The 21,997-nt window shown below is 48.8% G+C and overlaps 1 protein-coding gene across 1 annotated transcript; it reads right to left on the bottom strand.

The window, feature by feature from the left end:
• Nucleotides 1–1,016: 1,016 nt before the first annotated feature.
• On the bottom strand, nt 1,017–21,424 carry FOXO4 (forkhead box O4). Its single transcript, XM_074599925.1, has 3 exons — nt 20,904–21,424; nt 7,481–8,722; nt 1,017–2,244 (listed from the first exon to the last, which is right to left on the bottom strand). The coding sequence occupies exons 1-2, from the start codon at nt 21,291–21,293 to the stop codon at nt 7,499–7,501; spliced, it is 1,614 nt and encodes a 537-aa protein (XP_074456026.1). The 5' UTR covers nt 21,294–21,424; the 3' UTR covers nt 1,017–2,244; nt 7,481–7,498.
• Nucleotides 21,425–21,997: the final 573 nt, after the last annotated feature.

The raw sequence follows: 21,997 nt of genomic DNA, 5'->3' as shown, positions 1-21,997 counted from the left end.
AAGCAAAAGTTATCAAACTATTCAAAGGCTTTGGTGGCAGAGCGTGCTAGAGATAAGGCTGTTGAAGATTCCTTGTGGCAGGCAACCAGACAAACCACTCCTGTTCCAATCTCTACTCAAAAGAAAATGAAATGAAACCCATGAAAGCAGAGCAGACAAGGTGGCAGAACAGTATGGCTTGTTGCACTGCATGATAAAAACCTTCTGAAAGGAAGCCACCGACACCTTCAGAAAGGACTGGAGAGCCTTTCTGCCAGACCAAGCCTACCAGAACGCCACGAAAGCACCATGTTTCCTACAGATCTTGCCACTGCGAACACCAAGAAGGTGACAGGAACACACCAGCTTAACGCTCTGAACTAACCCCTTGAATTCCTAGCTTTTGTCCTGCAAGAACATGGAGACGGGGCAGGATCCCAGCCACGTCCCCAAGGGTGTGCCTACAGGCTTCAAGTTCCCCAGCAGTAGCAGAAACTTCAGCAAGGAAACAAAAACTTTCGGAAACCAAAAAGCGAGCTACCAAATACGTGCCCTCCGTAAGGGCTACCCAGAGCATCATCTAGCACAATCCGGCCCACACCACCTTTTCAGCAGAATAGAGTGTCTGTCCTGTGTATCAGCCGTAGTCCAGCTACTTAAGTGATTAGCCAAGAACGAGCGCGCTGTTAATGATTAGCATTCCCTAAATTCGTGCTCTTGGCTTGGCGGGAGCGCCCAGCTGAGGAAAGAGGCCGAGGAGCTGCGGCTGAAACACCACGCCACGCAGCGCCTACCGCCTGTGCTGGGAGAGCAGCCATTCCCCAGTTACCCTGTGCTGCCCTTCCCACTTTTCCAACGGCATTTTCAGCTTCTTGGCCCAAAATGCCTTAGGCCTGTCCCCTCCCATCCTGTAGTGTTATTCTGTATCAAGGGGACAGATGCAGCAAATGTGTTTGTTTTGCGATGTTTTGTGTTTTTTTTTTTATCCAATAATCTCATTTTCAATTAAAATATATAATATATATTTAAAAAGGTTTAGAAAAGCTTCTATGTAATTTGCAGCTACTTTTACATATAGATTACAATAATGTACAACTCTTCCCCGAGGCAGTTTGAAACCACAGGGACCTGCCAATTCTTTCCCCTCAGTCATATACATTATCAAACATCAAATGTGTTCGTTCCTAATACAGCTCTGAAAAAGAAGTCTGTCACTGGTACCTTCTCAGAGGGAGAGATGCCTAATACACCTAATGGGGACACACTTAACATTGGCTTTATATTTGCTGTAGAAAGTTCCCAGATTAGTAAAAAAATATTTCATCTATAGAAAATGCCCTTCTGAAAAGCAACCAGGGCTCTGTTAAGGCCACACCCAGGCTTTCCATTTCTCTGCTGTAGCAAGACAGATCAGAAACAAACCCAAAATGATGTTTTTATGTCCCAGAAACAGCGATTAGCACCTGTGCTTATTTTACAGCAGCCTGGTGGATCAGGAAAGTGCTGACAACAGCATAGGGACTTCTCGAAACATGCTTCTGATTCAATGGGGCTCAGTTGGCACAGTGAAAAACTCAAAAGTCCTCCTGTTCCACTCAGGTGGACAAGAAGCAGCCTTCTACACCATAACCACCACCCTTCCCCGCAGAACGACGATGGGTACTCCAGAGACGGGCACACTGAAACCAACGCCTGAAACAGCACACCCTTTTTCCCCATAGGGCTTCCGCCAACAAGCTCCTTCCAATTCCTCTGCCAGTCTGTGGGATACCGAGTGCACATCTGGCGGCTTAACGAAAACGTCCAACTACTTTGCCCCAGAGGGCAAGCCAAGTGAGAGCAGAGCCAGCCCTTCACCAGTCCGAGGCACTGGGAGACTTTCTGCCATAGCAGAGAGAGGATAGCCATCGAGATATTCCTCCAGCAAACCCAACTCGTCACATGGGAAAATGCTATTGCCTGGCACAGACTCTTCTGACCGAGGGTTTTACCAGGGCTCCTCTTTGGACATGTACAGCCCAGGGTTTCTCCAGATGGTCCAAGGCAGGGTCAGGTTTGTAGGAAAAGCCGCGGCACATAACAGGATTAATTACTTTTAAACTCTTCCTGTTGCAGCCAGATGCAGGTTGCCCCTTCTTCCCAGGTGGGCAGCCCCTTCTGCCCAAGGCATGGTGTGCAGGGAAACCGAATCCAACGTGCTCCATTCTTTTCTCTGCCAGGGGTGGGAAGTGAAGTCAGAACCCGATGTTCAAAACCTGAAGGACACTAGAAAGAAGAAAAAGAGAGTGAACGGTTAGACCTCAGCTTCAGCAGGAATCCTGGATGCATAGATAATGAGGTAATTACTATCAATCAGCCCCTGCTGCTCAAAGGATGCCAACTTCCAGCAAGGAACAAACATAGATCAGGAGACCTTGATCAATGGAGAATCAAGTGGAGGATGCAACTGCTCAGCTCCAAGCTTCAGAATATGACTGAGACAGAAAGACAAAACAAAAGCACAAAGGTCAAAAGTAAGCACTCCTCCTGTAAGCTGATGGCACCAACAAAGCCCTGCAAGATAAGGAGGTCTAAAGGAGGACTTGGCTAACACCAGAGGCATTGCAGGAAAGCAGCAAGGAAGAAGAAAATTACTCTTCACCTTAAGCAACCACAAATACCAATTGGTAGGGAAAAGATTAAAGGAGGATTTTTTAGAGATCACACACTAAAACTGTTTATGCTCACCCACATAAAGAAATCTGTATCTATCTATAAATACATAAACATTTCTAGATATCTCATTCACCCGCAAGTCTAAAGATCCCTTCTCAGGTCTTCTGCCTCATGTCAATGAAGCTGCCGCAACTCGTTCAAACAAGCCTTGGAATGGGTCTAAGCAGACTTCAGACACAGACATAAAACCTCCACCATCCGTCTATGATCCACTTTGGAAGGCAGAATAGCAAGATAAATGTAGGGCATCCAATCTGTTGCATTCAGTAACAGCGAGCATGAAATAAACTTCTGGAAAGGGAAAGAAGCCACAAGAGGGAATCAGCCCTGAACAAGAGACAGTAACTTAAAACAGAAGCCAAAGCAACAGGCTACTCTGGGAAACTGCAAGTTGATGAGGGTTTTATTTATTTATTCGTCATTCTGGTAGACAAAAATACAGTGTTTGGACCAAAGGGAATTAAGATAGAGCACAGGAAGAAAAGCATGAGTCCAGACCAAGCTGGGCAAGGGATAATGAGTTCTCCAGGCTATGAAGCTATAGGGAGTCTAACCGAACAACTAAAGAGCATTAACTAACATCCGCCAGAAGAGTGGATGGACTTCACGCTTGTCAGTGAGGTGCAAACTGTACCACTGTACAAAAGAGGCAGTTATCTTCCCAGGCATCCCTCCTACTGGCTCGCAGAAATACACAGTTGAGGTGGGTGAGCAAGCCCAAAGTCCCTGAGCTGCTCAGAGACAGCCGGGGGGACACTTGCATGAAGTGCTGAAGGCAAGAGCAGTTGCCTGTGATGGAGCACCTGCATGCCACCATCTCTTCCCAGCTGTGGTTACCTTTTTTCCACGACCTTGCTCACTAAGGCTCCCATAAGTCACACTGTACGGCTTGCGCACCCAGTGCCTTAACCAGCAAACCACAGACTTACAACTAAGTGAGCCGCAGCTACCGGACAACAGCACCAGAAATTGTAGAATTTACATTTTTCCTAGTCAAGAGAAGTATTCACACGCTGACTTTCTTCCTCTGTGGGTAACAGCTAGGTCTGCGGGTGTTGCATCGCTGCTGGGCAGAGGCAAAGTTTCAACGTTTGATCTCTAAACTCCGAGTATGGAGACAGAGGACTCCCGGTGAAACTGTGGATGAGCTCTTTAGCATTTAACTTGCAGAAGGGGATAAACTCACATCAGCTTTGAGCACCATGGGTAACATCAACTAGCTTGTGTCTTCCCAAACGCTGCTGAGGACTAAGTACTTACTCCTAAAGATCTTCTCTTGCCAGCAAAGAGAAAGATTTCCCCAGCTCCAGTTTCATTCTGGCTGTTCAAATGGCAGAGTGTGATCCCTGGCGTTTATTGATGAGCAGTGTTTGCTGGGCGTTACACCCATAACTGACCCAGAAGGCTACAAGGTTAAGCCCACCGTAGGTACTCAGGAGGACAGCTTCTGGTTAGCAATCACTTAGAGTAGCTTTTGCCAATGTGAATTGAAGATGGCAAAAACACATGCATAGAAAGGACATGAAAGAAAAAAAGCCCGGCACACCGGAACATATATAGTGGCAGCCATGCTTTCCCGGGAAAGCGATTTCCAAACAGGGACTTTAATAAGGCACTGCAGTAACAGATTCAGAAAAGGGAAGGATGGCACAATCTTGACCCCCTCACAGACACTGATGTCTGCAGCTCACTTGGGTTTTGGGATTTGTAAATTTGAGAAAACATTCTGCCTGATTTTCCTAGGGTTCTTCCTGGCCTCCTGGAGCGCTCCTTATTTCTCTCCACGAGCACACTGTTCCCCTTTTCTTAGAATCCTGACCCACCTCTCCATCTTGGCAGCGTTTTACACAATACCTGCTCTCCTTCACGGAAGAAGTTCCCCTTCCTCCCACTCCATCGATTCCAGGATACAGGCAAAACTGAAAAGCTTTGCAAAGCTGAGAAAAAGCAAACATAACCAAAGGACAGAATAAAAGGCTCAAAACACCGCATGCCAAACGGGGCGTCACTTCTCCAAGCACAGTACTGCTGTAAAGAACTGTTCACTGCGAGGTGTGGAGGAGCTACTGGTTTAGAACTTGTTCCAGATCTCACTCCTTTCTTAGCGAGCATGCGTGCAGCATATTTTCCAGAAAGCATCAATTCAACTTCATGCATGGAACGAAGCAAATCCGGGGTTTTTAACATCAGATGGCTCCTCTGCTTTGATTAAGCAATTCACATGCTAAGTATGGAATAATAATACGGAACGAGAACATAACCATACCATTAAGAACCCATGTCCTCCCTCTTAAGCATTTGATTACAGCCACATCCTCACCAGTTCTAGACCCTACCTTTTGATAAACGTTCCCTCAGCTTCTCTGTTTTACATTCTTAAAAAAATACCCGTGCCTGGTATTCTGTCCTGTCTATCCATCCCAGGTAATTAATGCACCCAGGACTGCAGGAAAACTTGCATATGTTTAGAAAAGACTCCTGTGAAAAACATTTCACGCCTGCAAAGTCAATGTACTCCCCAAATATGATGACCTGCCCTAGCATGGCATAAAAAACAGTAATAAAACCACCACAAAAGCTCTAGAAGAATATCCAGTGGAAACACTGCTCAAAAGGCCACAGCTTCTGACACTAAATTGCAAACAGTCCTAACACGGATGGAGGATGCCAAAGTTTTGTCAACCAAATTTGTCTTTGAAATCAACACTGAGTTCCCATATTCCACCTGAAGTTTGGATCTTCAATTTAAGACGCAGTAATTCAGCAAGAACGCGGTTAACAAATGCACAAGACTATAAAAAGCCCCAGAATGAAACAGAAAAGCTTGCTTGATCCTCCCTCTCTCTACAGTAAAGAGATCTGTTAAGTACAGACAGAAGAATGTTACTAATAAATGAAATCCTAAGCAGTGTGGTGGGACTTGGAGTGAGAGGGAGTTAAATGGGGCTTAAAAAGTCAATATATAGTGGCGTATCAAAATGTTCACAGGGTTTAAGTACCACCGGCTCAAAGAAGAGCATTTCACTTTGTCTCAAGCCAAGATGCTTGTCTAGAACGGCTGTCCTGGGGCAGAGCAGAAAAATTTAATATCTGGTCTCCAGCATAAGCAGCAGGAGAAATCACCAGAAAATTTAGGTTGAAACGGGTCTCCAGAGGTCACTTAGTCCAAGCTACCGCCAGGTTACTCAAGTGCCTAGGAAAGAGTATTAAAGTGAAGCACATGATAATTTCACTCTGTCTCCATCCTTTTGAAGCTCAAGGGCTTCCCACAACTGAAGCAGTATCTGCAATTTGCCCTGACTTCTGCGTGCTGCGCTGGCCAGTATTAGGGGTTGGATTTGCAACGCTAACAAATGCCTCCTAACCAGGAAATAATTCTTGGCAAGGCTTCCACTTTCCAGACAATGCCCAGCCTACGCTCCAGTCCATGCAAGAAACTGCCTATTTTCTATCAGCCGAGCTCCAAGCACAAAGCATGCCTTCAGCTCCATTTCTCTAATTCTTCATCTGCCTCAGGGGTTAAAGAGCTTCAAATCAGGGTGTCACACCTTCAGAGAATAAGATATTTTTAAATCTTGTTCTCATATATACTATTTGATAAACTGACTCTAGAAATTTTTATGCAAATATGAAAGGTCGCTGAAGAGGCATGGGATAGCACTAACGCATCCTTCCTCCTTCCATCCCCACTCACACCGTGTGCTCCTGTTTCCTATTCTCATTCCAATAACGGATACATAACGAATTCAGCACTTAACGCTGACTGACCAGCTTACCAGACTTCACAGACGCTATCCCAGATAAGGGAAAGGCAGAAGGTCTGATAACTGGGAGTGATTGTGTCCTGCCACACACAGGGCAATGACAGACAGTCATGACACAGATCTGCTTTGCAACTACACAGACTTGAAAATTTTGCAAGAATATTAACAACCTGGAGAGTACAGCAAAGGGCTACCAAGATGCTGAGGGGACTGGAACACATCTCTCATGAGGAAAGGCTGAGGGATTTGGGTCTCTTCAGTCTGGAAAAAAGACGACTGAGGGGGGATCTTATCAACGCTTATAAATACTGAAAGGGTGGGTGTCAGGAGGATGGGGCCAGGCTCTTCTCAGTGGAGCCCAGTGACAGGACAAGGGGTAACGGGCACAAACTTGACCATGGGAAGTTCCACCTCAACATGAGGAGGAACTTCTTTCCTGTGAGGGTGGCAGAGCCCTGGCACAGGCTGCCCAGAGAGGTGGTGGAGTCTCCGTCTCTGGAGACATTCCAAACCCGCCTGGAGGCGTTCCTGTGCCACCTGCTGTGGGTGACCCTGCTCTGGCAGGGGTTGGACCGGATCATCTCCAGAGGTCCCTTCCAACCCTACCATTCTGTGATTCTGTGAGAGAAACACAGCGTGTGCTTGGTTCAGTTCAACTGTCCTGTATATAGAGGATCATGTCTTTGTTTATGGAATCAGCATATGCTCTCATGTCAGCTTTAGAACTATAGTCACTGCATGGCAGAGACGGACGTCCTGTAACGCAGACATCTTTGGTAACGAGAGACAACAGGAGTTTCTGTCAGGTTGCTGCTCTGCTCCATAAAGGAGTTTACTACCTGGTAAGTTAAATCTACCTACCTTTACACAGCTTTTTCTTCCTCTAAAAGGGAATGCAGCTCTGCCAGAAGCTTTTTACTCCAAAGAGGTATCTTTAACTGCTGCAGAGTTGAGCACAGGAACCATCCCAGACAGGGCTGTTCCCATTATAGAGCTGTAGCATTTTACATAACTACACCTACCTTTTTGTGCTCCTGAAGTTAACTTGGTACCCAGGTATGGTTGGAGGCTTGCGAGGTGCTGGGATAGCTGGGAGTAGACAGCATGGGTTCAAAATTAAAGTCCAGTCCTTCTCCATCCATCAGTTCACTGTTGATTATGTAATCCATATCACATTCCAGGTTCTCCATGTACATGTCAATGTCCAGGTCAATGGGCAGCCTGTCCTGGTTCAATCCCAAGGGAGCAGGGCTAGCAGAAGAAAGAAGCAGTGGACTGCCCAGCTGGACTGACTGGGCAGTTGTTGCAGAAACTGGAGCCTTCAAACTGGTGATGCTGGCAGTGTTTTGAGGAGATGTGACTATGGGAAGCGTTGATGGCAAAACATTGGCACCGACTGCTTCTGCCTGCTGCTCTGTAGGCTTCCCTCGTGGATTGCCTGAGCTCATCTTACTCTGGGCGGCTTGTCCACCTAGAAGCAGAAGAGTTCGGCTGCTCATCCTGTTACCAGTCTGCGGGAGAACTGGATCCACCTGAGTCATCATAACATCCCTTGGAGGTGGAGAGCTGGGTGTCAGAAGAGCTTCCAAGGTCTGAGGGGCGGAGAAATGGCTGACGGAACTTTGCAGCGAGATATCAACAGGGTTAAAAAGGGAATTGCCAAACGTAGTGGTCTGACCAGCTGCATTTGGGCTCCGCAAGGAAAAGCTGGAATCTCGCTGGATCTGACCACTTGAGGCAGACTGCTGGGTAGGTAACACAGATGTGCTGGGAGACATCAAATTCAACCCATCGATGAGCTCAAGCTCCTCAGTCACAGTTGGTGGAACATTGCTGGATGCACTGGAGTACACTAGAGAAGGAAGCAGCTCTTCTTCGTGGAGGTCATCCTGCTCTGTCAGGATAGGAGAGAGCCTGGCACTAATGGTGCTCGCATTAGAACTGGTTCGAGGCCGGAAGGTGTTCCACACATCAGAGTCCTCATTGCTTCTTGAGGATGGGCTCCCAGGCCACTTGGGGAACTGGGAGCCAGGACTGTCAGCAGTGGATTCTGGAGCAGACTGGAGAGGAGGCTTCTTTTTGGATGCTTTACTTCTGACTTTTGCAAGTTTGCTGCTGTTGTCCATGGAGGCAGCTCTTCTTCTTGGTGCTTTTCCACTTTTACCACCCTCAGGATTGAGCATCCACCAAGAGCTCTTCCCTGTGGCTTCATTATGAACTTTAATGAACTTGCTGTGCAGGGACAGGTTATGTCTAATGGAGTTCTGAAAAAAAAAAAAAGCCAAACCAACAACAAGATATGAGGACTTGACAGCTGACACACCTCCCACCCAAAAACCTCACAAGCACAAATGCATTCAGGCAGTATCCAGAGAAGAAAGTTACAACTTTCTTCTATCCATAAAACCCTGCTATTTCTGCTTGAACATGCCTGACAGCCCTAGCAAGCAGTGCCACGTTTCCCCACAGCACCAAGGGTGGAACTACCATGACAACTAGCAGCTTCCAGCTAGCAAAATACTAACACAGAAGAACTTTTCAATACCATACAGAATCTGCAAAAACTAAGCATACCACAGAACAAGTAAGCAAATTCCCAAATACGGCTTGCAACTTCAACATGAGCCTAACTGAATTCGAGCTAATGCTGCTCCCACCCTTCTGCCAACCCCATTACCCGCATAAGCCTAGCTGAAGTTTTTAATTTTTATATGGCTAGCTTTCAGACAGGTTTGAGCACAGCATAGCAGTGAATCAAATAGACTGGGTGAAGCAAAATGCCAGAATACCTCTAATTCAGTACACCCACTACCATTTTCATCCCAAAAACCAGAGAAACAAGAGAGAAACTTGGTGGAACAAGAGTCCCGGTAGCCCTGGAGCCTGCCAGCCTCGCTCTGCGGGGGGCAGCAGGCTTCCTAATGGGGTAAGGTACTCAACAGATAGCGCACTCCCACAGAGCACATGTCGGGTTTCGCCTCTCCCATCTTTCCATTTGGCAAGGCACACATTCTTTGCCTCACCCAACTCCCTTCTTTTGGTTTAACTTTGCTGGAAACGGCAAGCTAATGTACCAAATCATCATCAAACTGAATTTTCATCCTACACCTGATAAACTCGCCAGTATTTTAGAATCAGCAAGCAATAATCTCATTGCTGGAGCAGATCTTCCATAAACTCCCCTTGAAGCCTGTGTCGCCCATTTGTTTGATATTTGCATTTAATTTTCTCAGACGGTCAAATTACACGTCGTTAAAAGGTGCCTCCCTGGTAGCATAGCAACAGACCAAGAGCAACATCTTTTTCATATACACAAAAAGGTACATAGCAGCCTTCCCATCACACCTATGCTCTCTTAGTTCTGCACAAAGTTAACTGTGCTTTCGTCATCCTTTCCCACCACCCCTGAACACAGTTCTTTCCTGCCTGCTGCTTTCCCTATCCCCACCCTCTTCCTCTCGGCCAAGCCCGCACCATGCTCATTTCGGCCACCTCACCAAAAGTACTATCCTAGAACAAAGCAGATGGAGATAACAATACAGGCAAACTGGGAAGTAGGGCCTGTGTGAACCTCATGAAGTTCAACCAGGCCAAGTGCAAGGTCCCGCACCTGGGTCATGGCAATCCCAGGCACAAATACAGGTTGGGTAGAGAATGGCTGAGAGCAGCCCTGAGGAGAAGGACTTGGGGGTGCTGGTGGATGAGAAGCTCAACATGAGCAGGCATTGCACGCTTGCAGCCCAGAAAGCCAACTGCATCCTGGGCTGCATCAAAAGAAGCATGGCCAGCAGGGTGAGGGAAGTGATTCTGCGCCTCTGCTCTGGTGAGACCCCACCTGGAGCACTGTGTCCAGCTCTGGAGCCCTCAGCACAAGAAGGACACGGCCCTGTTGGAGCAGGGCTAGAGGAGGCCATGAAGACGATCCGAGGGCTGGAGCCCCTCTGCTGTGAGGACAGGCTGAGAGAGTTGGGGGGGTTCAGCCTGGAGAGAGAAGGCTCCGAGGAGACCTTTGAGCCCCTTCCAGTCCCTGAAGGGGGCCTACAGGAAGGATGGGGAGGGACTCTGGATCAGGGAGTGTAATGATAGGACATGGGGTAACACCCTCAAACTGAAGGAGGGGAGATTTGGATTGGATATCAGGAAGAAATTCTTGGCTGTGAGGGTGGTGAGCCCCTGGCCCAGGTTGCCCAGAGAAGCTGTGGCTGCCCCATCCCTGGAGGTGTTCAAAGGCCAGGCTGGATGAGGCTTGGACCAACCTGGTCTGGTGGGAGATGTCCCTGCCCAGGGCAGGGGGTTGGAATAAGATGATCTTTAAGGTCCCTTCCAACCCAAACCATTCTATGATTCAATGAAAGTTCTCATGGAGAGGGAAGGAGATGTGAGAGAGCTTCCATTTTAACCTTTGGCTGCTGAGGACTCAGAGAAGCCCAGCTGCTTTTTGTGACTGCTACCAAAGGATACATACACTCTTACTTGGAGAGCACCCCAAGGCTTACTGCAGAGCCAGGGCCTGATGGACCACGTGTCAGTCCATGCTCTTGCACAGTTTTATGACTGGAGTTGTTCACAGTAATAGCTATACAACACTCCTGCCAGGCAGCTTCTCTAAATAAAGCTTTCCTTTCCTTAAAGTCTCAAAAAAAGTAATTCGGACTGGTACCCTGTCTCCTGGAAAGCTGCTGCTTTCGTTTCCAAAGAATGCCCCCCTTTTTCCCCAGTCAATGTGCATGACTTTGAATGCATAGTGCTGCTGCAATATGAACCACTAGGTTGTCACTAATTCTTCATTTATTCTCCTGAAAGTCATCTGTGAACTCATGATGACACCCAGTCCTGTCAGGAATGACCCAGTAGCTTGTACATGCAGTATACATTTGGAGTCTCATAACCACCAGTTACTAAAATGGAACTTGAAACCAATAGGGTCAGGATTTCAAAACGTCACAAGTAACTATATTCTGTTTTCTTCTCCCGCATGGCTATAGCCAGGCTTTAATTCCTGTGGCAGCAAAAGACGGCGCTTCAGTAACACTGAAAGCTCAAGAAAATTAGCACCACTTCGGCTATCAAAGTGACAATTTTAGTAACTGGGTTTCTAAGTTTTTATGGCTGAAAAGCAGCTTGAAGTAAGACATCTTGGAACAAGACTAGGATTCACATGGACACAGACAGGTGAAGCCTAGTACCTTTAACGAAACAGTCTCAAAGTGCTTTTACATTACAGTTACTGCTAAACTGACGTAACAGCTAATAACTGTAGAAATAGATAATTGCTGTACCACTCCTTCCTTCCTCATCTTCACACTCTCCTCCTCCCGTAACACAAGATCTGTGACCCCACCAGCTGGTTCAGAGAGCTAACCCAACTGAAAAGCAGCCCTATCCTTCCTTAAAAATTACTTTTCCTGCCTCTTTTATCTCTGCCTGGTTTTTGAACTACCTCACTGTGGGCCAAGCACTGAGAACTAAGGAACAGAACACGTGGCTGGAGGCAGAGGAAAAAAAAACCCAAATGCTTCTTACATTAGAGTTAACTGCTATCAAAACTGCAATGCCTGAATTATCGCTTTGGCACCTCTCCTGCAGTCCCTGCAAGGCAGCTCGCCGCCGCAGCACCCAGCGCCCTGACACCCCTGTGTGACCCAGCTTGCCCACACACCAGGGACTCAAGTCCAGGGAGTCCCAAAATACAATGACACCGACATACCCACCGGCCTGGGTGCTGCGAGATGGTACGGGAGAGTCACACCTACATACTGCACGCTCCCCGGCGGAAGAATGCATCTGCTAGAATGATTTAATGCACCTAACATATGGAGGGCACCCTCGAATCTCACTGAAAAAGCGAGGGACAAATCAATTACGCTATAAGAATCACAGAACTCCAGGTCCTAGCTGACAGGAGAGGAAATGACAAGAGTTCAGTCACCCAGGCAACCCTGACGTATTTCCTTTCTCGGTGTTAAGCAACTGTAACCAAAAAGATATAGATGACATTAACTTTTCGTACGCTCAACTTCAGCAGTGCGGGAGGATCCCAGTTGGTCTGATCACCTGCAATCCACACAAGGTCTTGGCACTGCGACATCTTTGACCATAAGGAAGCATGACCTGAAGAAGGAGGCACAGGCAGGAATCCTTCAAATCCTTAGGGACCTCTTCAACAACTAGTTAGGGGTGGTTATTGCTGTTTATTCTTATAGAGGTTCTTACAGCTGTACATTAAGTATCGCGGTGGAAAAAATGCCAGTCTGTGTCTCTAATCCATCAAAGATGATTCCTGTCAACCACCTTCAGATAAAAACCATTTTGAAAGTAATGACAGATATTATGCAAAAAAATTAAACTTTGGCTGTAGACTGAAGGGTGGCCCATTCGCTAGGTCCCAACCACTGTGTGTACAAGCTAGGATAGATGGACCAGCCATAGAAGTGAGGCTAGCAGCATACGCAAACTATCTCCTAAATTTCAGTTACCGCAACATTAAATCCTCTCCTTTGATAAAAATCTCCTAGCCCTACTTAAAGGCACGCTCCTCGCCATCGTTACCAGGCCTACCGAACAGTGCTTGGGTCTCAGGATGGGAAATCAGCCATGGCAGCTGGCAGCACCACCAAGCAATTATCCTGCCCCGTCAGCCTCCTGGAGAGCTGCCACAGACACCAAGACACTACGGAAAACACAAGTGGGTCAATACAGAAGACAGAATGCCAGTGACAGCCTTCCTGGGGGACTATACAGCTTTGCAGGTAGGGCCAAGGTTATCTACCATCAAACTGAAATTTTACTCGGAGCAGGTCAGAACGTTCAGACTTTACGGCTCCTCACAGTAAAAACAAGCTTAAACTCACCCATCTGTGATATACTTTCTTCGAAGCACTGATGTGACAGGAGCAGAAGGTGGTTCTTGTGCCCTGCCCGAAGGACCTCGTCCATGCAGCGGTGGGACATGAACCACGCTAGCGGAGCGCTTGGGGCCAAGCACAAGCTGTGCTGAGAAAGACACAAGGAACAGCAGCTATCCTTGAAAATATTGTGCTCGCCCCCATTTGCCTGGATTTCCAATCACTGCTCCCTAAAGCCGGGGCCATTCTCAGGGGAAACATCAAGTTTCTATTACAAACCACAGAGGCACCAGATTTCTTAACAGAAAGTCTCTCTCAAGAGTGAGTGACATTAAAAAAAAAAAAAAAAAGATATGCAATTACTGCAGCTGCCTGTAGTACGCTCTCACTGCCTCGGAGGCATACAAAGAACATGGTCACATCCCAGCGCAGGGCCATGTTCCAAAGCCAGGCCTGTAATTGTGCCGAATTATCATTTGCCATGGCATTCTTGGGAGGCTGCAAGGGGAGAACGCCCTGCCTGCTGCGTTTGTCAGTGCCTGTCTCAGCACTCACCCGGCCACTTGGCTCCAAAGGATTCAGGAAAAAGTCTTTGTTGAGGAGATTTTGCAAAGTTACGCTCCAACAAGTAAACAACTGCTCCAGATCCAGGGAACTAAAACATCTCCCCAGCAATCCCCTTCCAGAAGGCACACGTGAGCACAGACGTCAAGCTCAGCAGACGGGGAGCTGTATCTTAGGAAGAACATTTTCCTTTCCAGAATCTTTCAGTGGGAGCCCAGAAGAAAACCCTAACTCTCTAAAAATCAAAGACTGAGATGATTTACTAGTTTACCAAGACAGGCAGGCACATACAACAATAGCTGTTCAGGATTAGATAGAGCAGAAGAAACTTGTTGGAACAAGTAATACCAGCAGCCCAGGAGCAGACTTCTCCAAGGAGTGCCTGGAAAATTAAGCCACGCTGCAAGGAATAATCTTTCAGCAAAGCAGCTTTCCAGAACAAACTGGCAGGAAGCAGGAAAGAGTAGCAGCAAAATCTTCAGGTAATTTGACTGGCATTGCAGAGGAACTTTCGCCAAAAGATGAACTCTCCCCTACTTTTTGAGGGTGACAACTACACTCTTTAAGGCTTCAAATGAAAAAATAGATCTTGCACTTGCATACTTACTCAGGGTATTACATCTCATTTGGGTGAACGGGCTGTTAATGCCACTTTAACAAAGGCTAAGTGTATCTCACCACATTGCAATGGTGGGCTCTCACCACAGTTGACCACTCATCGATAAGTTTTATCCCACTTGAAAAACAGGACCCCCGGTGACCCCGCACTCGCACCATTGCTCTGCTCCCATGCACTCCCACCGGCCTCATTTTCCACATCCAGCACTTCACCGTCCTCCCGTCCACAATGCCTGGCCATGCCTTACCCCCCTCACCAGGCCCTCCCCTAGGCCAGGGTACTGGACTAATGGGACTAAAAGGCAAAAGATTCTGTTAAAGGAAAGACCAATGGACAAAAGCCACACGTGCTCCGCAGGTTTCACAGAATCCTAGAATGTGTTGGGTTGGAAGGGACCTCTAAAGGCCATCTACTCCAACCCCCCTGCAGTCAGCAGGGACATCTTCAACTAGATCAGGTTGCTCAGAGCCTCATCCAGCCTGGCCTTGAGTGTCTGCAGGGATGGGGCCTCCACCACCTCTCTGGCCAACCTGGGCCAGTGTTCCCATGCTAGACTCTTCACTATAGCCTCTGAACAACTGTCACTCAGCTTCTGTTCGTTATTTTCCCCATTACTTTAAGGAAACCCAGCTAGGCTGCCTGCAGCTGGGACTAAGAACATCTCCCCGCTGCCAGGATGAAGCGCATCGCTCACACCACACAAACGCGTGTTGGGGCATATGAGGTAATGGCAAGAGTCCAGCAGATTCCACCCACCCCCAGCTACTCCAGATTCCAACAGCCAGACCCTCCCTCCCCTTGCAGGGCAGCAACTTCCAAGAAAGCAAAATAATCCCAACTCGACAGAAAGCAGCACCTCCAACACCACTAAAGATTAACTGGACTTAATTTAAGTACCAACGATGACAGCAATGACATCACTATTCCGATTCGATTTAGAATGCACAATACTTCACTTTCAGTGTCAGGTTTAGGAAACGGTATCATTTCAGGCACGTGAACTCGGGAGTAAACACGATGAGCTTTCTCAGCATGGCCAACAGAACACAGCCTTCTTCATAGACCCAGGTCGATGGTTCCGTGCAGCAAGAGAGACTCTAGACTGAGCCTCCCCTCCACACAAATCTGAAGGTCGGGCAGAACTAAGATGCCGAGTTTCAGTTTTATGTCTCCTTTTGCTTTACGGCATCAACCCAATTATGCCTCAGTGAGCAAAACCAGGCAAATATTTTTAATGTCTTCTCAAAGCACCATCTTGAAATCATCATTACCAAAAGTCAAAAGCAAACCTGTGGAAAGCGTTCCTACCAGATGTTCCTTTCCAGATAAAGGCTTTCTTTTCGATTAAAGAAAGCTTTTCCAACTTTGATTTGGGCCCTTACCTGTCCATGTTAAGAAGCTACAATTACGACAAGTCCGAGCCAAAAAAAAATAAATCTTCAAGTACACAGGGCCACTCCAGCACAGTCCAGATGGACATCAACAAACAGCTAATGGGACTATTGTAAGAACTGACCACTGCTTTTTTGTAGATCTGACTATGGGAAAAAAGAAAATCAAAAGCTGTCTGAGGAGTAGTCAACATGCCAACAAATGATAGACTTTTCATCTTTACCAAAACAAGTGTTCACATTCCACTGAACTGGAATTTATTCGCAGGGTGTAAGGATAACCTGGCAGAACCTACCAGCTGTAGCGCAGCAGAAACAGGCCAGAGGATGGACAGGCTTGCTTTTGTCTGCTGGCCTATTACTCTTTCATGGAGGAGCTTCAGAGGGCCACAGGACAAGGTGCTGCTCCAGCCTGAGGGAGCTCTGCCAGGAGCTCAAACACCTTCAGCTCCGGGAGAGGCCAGGGACCTTCAGAGCCAGCTTGATGGCACTGGAATCCAAGGAATCATTCTACCATCATAAACTGAATTGCAGGGTACCTACAAGAAAGCACCTGAGAGCCCTCAGCCAGGTCTCCTGATCCACCTGGTCAACAGTTAACATCAACGACGGGCAACATGCATGTAACACAGGCATGGAATGGAAGGGTTTCAAGTAAAATGCCACCCACTGCAATAAAGATTAAGAGCTAGCTGAGTTTCCAGATGGATGACACCTTCTGCTTCAGACAAGCAGAATGCTTGGTAATTTTTAATTCGTAATACAGCTACTTGAGTTGTCACACATACGTATGTGTATACACATGTACACGTCTGAATCGAAGTGAACGCGAAAGCAATGCAGAGGTGCAACTTCAGCCTTCTGTAACTAATGCAATGCTGAAGAATCATTTGTTCTTTCCTTTACATTACACCATAGGAAACACCTGATTTTTGCATCAAGAAGACTGTGGCCAGCAGGTGGAGGGAGGTCATCCTCCCCCTCTGCTCTGCCCTGGGGAGGCCACATCTGGAGTGCTGTGTCCAGTGCTGGGCTCCCCGGTTCCAGAAGGACAGGGAACTGCTGGAGAGGGGACAGCAAAGGGCTACCAAGGTGCTGAGGGGACTGGAACACCTCTCTCATGGAGAAAGGCTGAGGGATTTGGGTCTCTTCAGTCTGGAAATAAGACGACTGAGGGGGGATCTTATCAACGCTTATAAATACGGAAAGGGTGGGTGTCAGGAGGATGGGGCCAGGCTCTTTTCAGTGGAGCCCAGTGACAGGACAAGGGGTAACGGGCACAAACTTGACCATGGGAAGTTCCACCTCAACATGAGGAGGAACTTCTTTCCTGTGAGGGTGGCAGAGCCCTGGCACAGGCTGCCCAGGGAGGTGGTGGAGTCTCCGTCTCTGGAGACATTCCAAACCCGCCTGGAGGCGTTCCTGTGCCACCTGCTGTGGGTGACCCTGCTCTGGCAGGGGGTTGGACTGGATCATCTCCAGAGGTCCCTTCCACCCCTACCATTCTGTGATTCTGGGACTTTTACTTCAGTGAAGTGTCTTTGGAGGGTGAAAAGGATGGTTTTAAAGCTAATTATGTTCCTACAAAAGCAAAGACAACGGCTTTGGGAGAACACACAGAACACTTCCCTGAGGAAGACTACTCCTTCACCTCGCTCCTCACTGTGTCAAACTTGCTCATCCTCATGGATGCGAGCAATGCAATGACCAGCACGAACTGCTTCAGCGGGGCTTACGTACTTCTACTTCATTCAAAACCCTCAAAACCTTCCTCCCCAAAGTAATCTCAAAGCCAGAAGGAATTATCCTCTTATCCAGAGCGCGGCGTGCAGGATTAAGAGAGAAGCCCCACGGCACACCCCTGCAAGGACACTTCTGCCTTTCAGGCTGGTTAATTCTTAACTTCAGCTGCATTACTAGAGGGAAAGGACAGACTGCACACCCAGCAAATCTGTCCTTCACAAAGCGCTTGAAGCAGTTTCAAGAACAGCAAACACCACCTTCCTCGAAAACATGGATTCTTCCGGAATTCACAAAGGTTACACCCTGGCAGTCTGTAACAGCTGTATTTCCCCCAATTGTATAGTGGAGTAGGACAGCTGTAAAGTAATTACAAAGCAACAATGACTTTATGGAGTTTATATTAACTGAAGTAGATTAAAAAAAAGCTTTTAAAGAGAAATTTCTTTTATTTTCCCATTTAAAATTCTCTATTGGAACTACACTACATATAAATAGCACATATCATCCATATGGCTCTGTCCAAACAACACAGAAACACCAGAACTCTAGGAGCTGTAGGACTATTTTAACAGTCTCCAAAATGCTACATCAGCATTTAGCAGCAGCGCCACATTAATTTCCTTTACCCAAACTCATTCAGTTCAAAACAGAGAAATCAATAAAGCTAAGACAAGTTCAAAAGTTTTTCTTATACTTTACAAATTAAAAAAAACAAACCCCAAAACAAAAAAACAAACACACAAGCAGAGCTTCACAGCTCTAAAAATAATGAGGAACAGTGAAAACAAAAAAACCAGGCAGGTCTGTTCCTCAACTGAAGAGACATCTTTTGTTATTCGGTTTGTCTTAAATCTAAACCACGCACCTATTAAATTTACTTTAAGTCGATTAAAGTAAAATTTAACTGATTTTCTTGATTCCACACCTTTAGAACCGGAAACGTCTAACGTGCCTTCATCTAGCACACCTTGATGCAAACAGACTAAAGGAAACCAAACAAAAGCTCTTACAAATCTATATAACTGTATATTAACATAAAGCAAGCCTAGAAGTCAGCGCTCTGTGGCCACGCGTGATGGGGCACGTATCCTGCCAAGCGCTGCCAACAGGACTTGAGAGAGTGAGCGGGGAAGAAAAGAGAGCAGAGAGAATACACCACAGCCCCCTCTGACTCTCCCAGGCACACAAGATTAACTGCGTACCCCCTTCATACCAACCCAAACTTTGACAATATTGGGTAAAAATGAGAACAAGTTTGTTTGGGTTTTTTTTTTTTTATGAGAGCTTCCCCTGGCATTTAAACAGTTTCAACTGCATTTCTGTCATGGTTTTCTGTTTGCTGGTTAAAGTCAAGGGTTTTAAGCTGCCCTAATTACAAGGCAGGCTGATTCCCACCACAACCGCTGTCATTCTGCCCTCCCTCATCTTTTCCTGGCAAGAAGTTTCTGTTCTGTTCCCCTACTAAAGCCAGCCTGAGTTAGTGCATTCCCGGGCTGAAAAACTACAAACGAATTTCACACTGAAAAGTCATCACAGAGCAGAAACAGTGTCTGAGCAGGGATCTCAATCCTCGTACATGCACCAATTCTCATCTCTGCCTTTCTGCAGGTTAAATCCAACTGTACATTTCCCAAAAGCAATACAAGATTAAGATGCAGAGCAAACCCAGTGACTGACAGTCCCGTTACGCAAAAATGAACGTAACAAAAGAACAGCCATACTGAATCAAGCCAGAAGTCTACCTATTTCAGCATCCAGGCTGGCAGGACACTCTACTATATTCCACCTTCCCCACCAGATTGGAGGATGCATTTCAGAAGCCACACTGAACTCTAGTCTCAGGCACTACTGCCAAATAGATCCAGACACACTCCTGAACAGAAAACACACCAGTTCCGTAAATCGTCTGCCAAAATACTGTGACTCCACACAGCATCAGCAGGACCAGAACAGCATGCCTAGCCTGAGGAAGCGAGAACGACCTTCCAGCGAGGCCACAAATCTTCTAAAGAGAAAGAAAACGCACCCAAGCACTGTCCCAAATCAGAACTTAATAAGGAGGATTCAACCTGCACAAAGGAAAACAAACAAACAAAACATCTCAGCCAAACTACGTGCGCTCTCCTGGAACTGTCAGTGAGCCAGATAAACGGGGAAGTTGAAAAGTTTTGTATCTACCTGTGCCAGCCTAAGCTGTGACAGCCGCATCTCTCTCACCACGTTCTTACCCTCTCTTGAGCAAACATTTGCATTCATGCAACCACACCGTGTGCCACTTCAGAGAGGTGAGCCAGCTGAAAGCTAACCTACCAGAAAAAGCTATCCTTTTTTTTTTTTTTTTTTTTTTTTCAAAATTAACTCTCTGTACTGACTTACTGCTGGGTCACACAGGCAGAGGAACGCGTGGCTAGAGTCATGAATGCCCCAAACCACACCGGCTCAAGCTGCTGCAGAACTGCACCATGGACAAACTGCTAACCAACACCGCAAACGGAGACGTATGCTGCAAACAGGAGGGTAATTCCAGTCTGCAGCCAGAGGAATGGATCACCCTCTTTAGACTCCAGTCACTATGGATGTATCAGGACAGCCCAAGAGGCTACTTTGCAAGGCAGCTCTCAAATCTCCCTTTGTCTTTGCTGGAGTTTGTTTGACTAAAGAGAACGGGAACACCAGGCTGCCACCTGCAGAGGATGGAAACTGAGTTTAGCTCTTTTAACAGAACTTTGCGTGTGCCTTTTCCCAGAGTGGGAGAAGAGAGCGTTGAGGCTTTGGAGCAGTATATTGCTTTCCCTTTTCCGAACACCCACAGAGTCTGCAGCCCGGGCACAGCCGCAGCACCCTCTTCACAGGGAGCCTCTCGAAAGCCAAGAATGCCTGCTATGAAACAGTTATTTATATTGAGCTTTAGCACAGTCAGGTGACAGAGAACCGTGGCCTTGTACTGAAAACCCCTCCGAATGATGCTTCGCCTGGCACAGAAGCCCTTTTAACCGACCCTCGCTCTTTTCCCAGAAAACCTCCCGAACACAAAGGGCACAAGGAGCGCCCGGGCCGGCCCGGGCCCACCGCCCCGGAGGAGCCCGCTCCTCCCTGCGCCCGCCGGAGCTGGGGCCGGCTCGGAGGGACCCTACCCCGCACCCACAGCCGGGAAAACGGCAGAGCCGAGACCCGGCCCGCCGCGCCACAACCCGGCCCGGCGGGAAGGCACAGCGGGAAGCCGCTCCGCACCGAGGGCCGGGCCCGTCCCTCCCGCGGAGTGCCGTCCCGTCCCGTCGCGCACCTTCCATCCGGCGGAGCTGTTGCTGTCACCCTTATCCTTGAAGTAGGGGACGGAGCGGACCATCCACTCGTAGATCTGGGCCAGGGTGAGCCGCTTCTCCGGGGCGCTCTCAATGGCCTGGCTGATCAGCTCAGCGTACGACTGGTTGCCCCAGGCGTTGCGCCGGGAGCCGCCCTTCCGCGCCGCCGCGCCGCCCGCCCGCGCCCCCTCGACCCGCCCGGGCCCCGCCGCCGCCGTGCCGCCCGCGCCCTCCTCCGCCGCGCCCGCCGCGCCGCCCGCCTCAGGCAGCTCGGGCCGTGGCAGCGGCCAGGTACAGGAACGCGGCCGGCTCTGCGGCTCGAAGTCGGGGTCGATGTCCGGCGCCGCCGCGGCGCCGCCCGCCTCCGCCATGGGCGCCCGCCTCAGCGCCGCCACCGGGTGCCAGCCGCTCCGCCGCCGCCGCGCATGGGCCCGGCCCGGCAGCCCTTTGTGAGACCCGGGCCCGCTGCCGCGCCGCTCTGTTTACCAGCCAGCAGCGCCGCGCCCTGCGCCTGCGCGCGCGGGGCACGCCGGGAGTTGTAGTCCTGGCGGGGCTGCGGCGGGCGGCGGCTTCCGCCACGCGGACTACAATACCCAGCGTCACCCGCGCCGGGGGGCGGGGCCGCCGGGTGAGCGTGGCAGGCGGCGTGCCCGCCCGACTACAGCTCCCAGCGGGCACCGCGGCGGCCGCACTTACATAACCCTTCCTATCTGCTCCGCTCCTCTCCCCGGTCACGGCGCACGGGTGGGGCTGCACCGGGAGCCCTGGGAAGAGGGGAGGGGAACAGCATTCTAGGGCTGCAGGCCCGGGAGCGCTGCTCCCTCCCGTCGCGGGTAGGAACCTGTTTCCGGGACACGCCCTAGCGTAAGGCGTGACGGACCCGCCTCCCGGTCCCTTCGTCAGAACCGCGGTAACCAGGTTCTGGGGCCCCGGCGGTCCCCGAACCGTGCGGCGCCCGGGGCTAGCCCCGCCCAGGGCGCTGTACGGCGCAGACCCAACGTAGGGTTTTTGGCGTCGCGCTCCCATTCCCGGCCCAGACACCCGGCGCCGCCGCCTCGGCCGCTGGCTCCGCTTT

Source organism: Larus michahellis, chromosome 9 (genome assembly GCF_964199755.1).
Source record: "Larus michahellis chromosome 9, bLarMic1.1, whole genome shotgun sequence".
NCBI classification, from domain to species: Eukaryota; Metazoa; Chordata; class Aves; order Charadriiformes; family Laridae; genus Larus; species Larus michahellis.
Note: the sequence above shows the minus strand (reverse complement) of the source record. Positions and strands in the feature narration are given on the sequence as shown.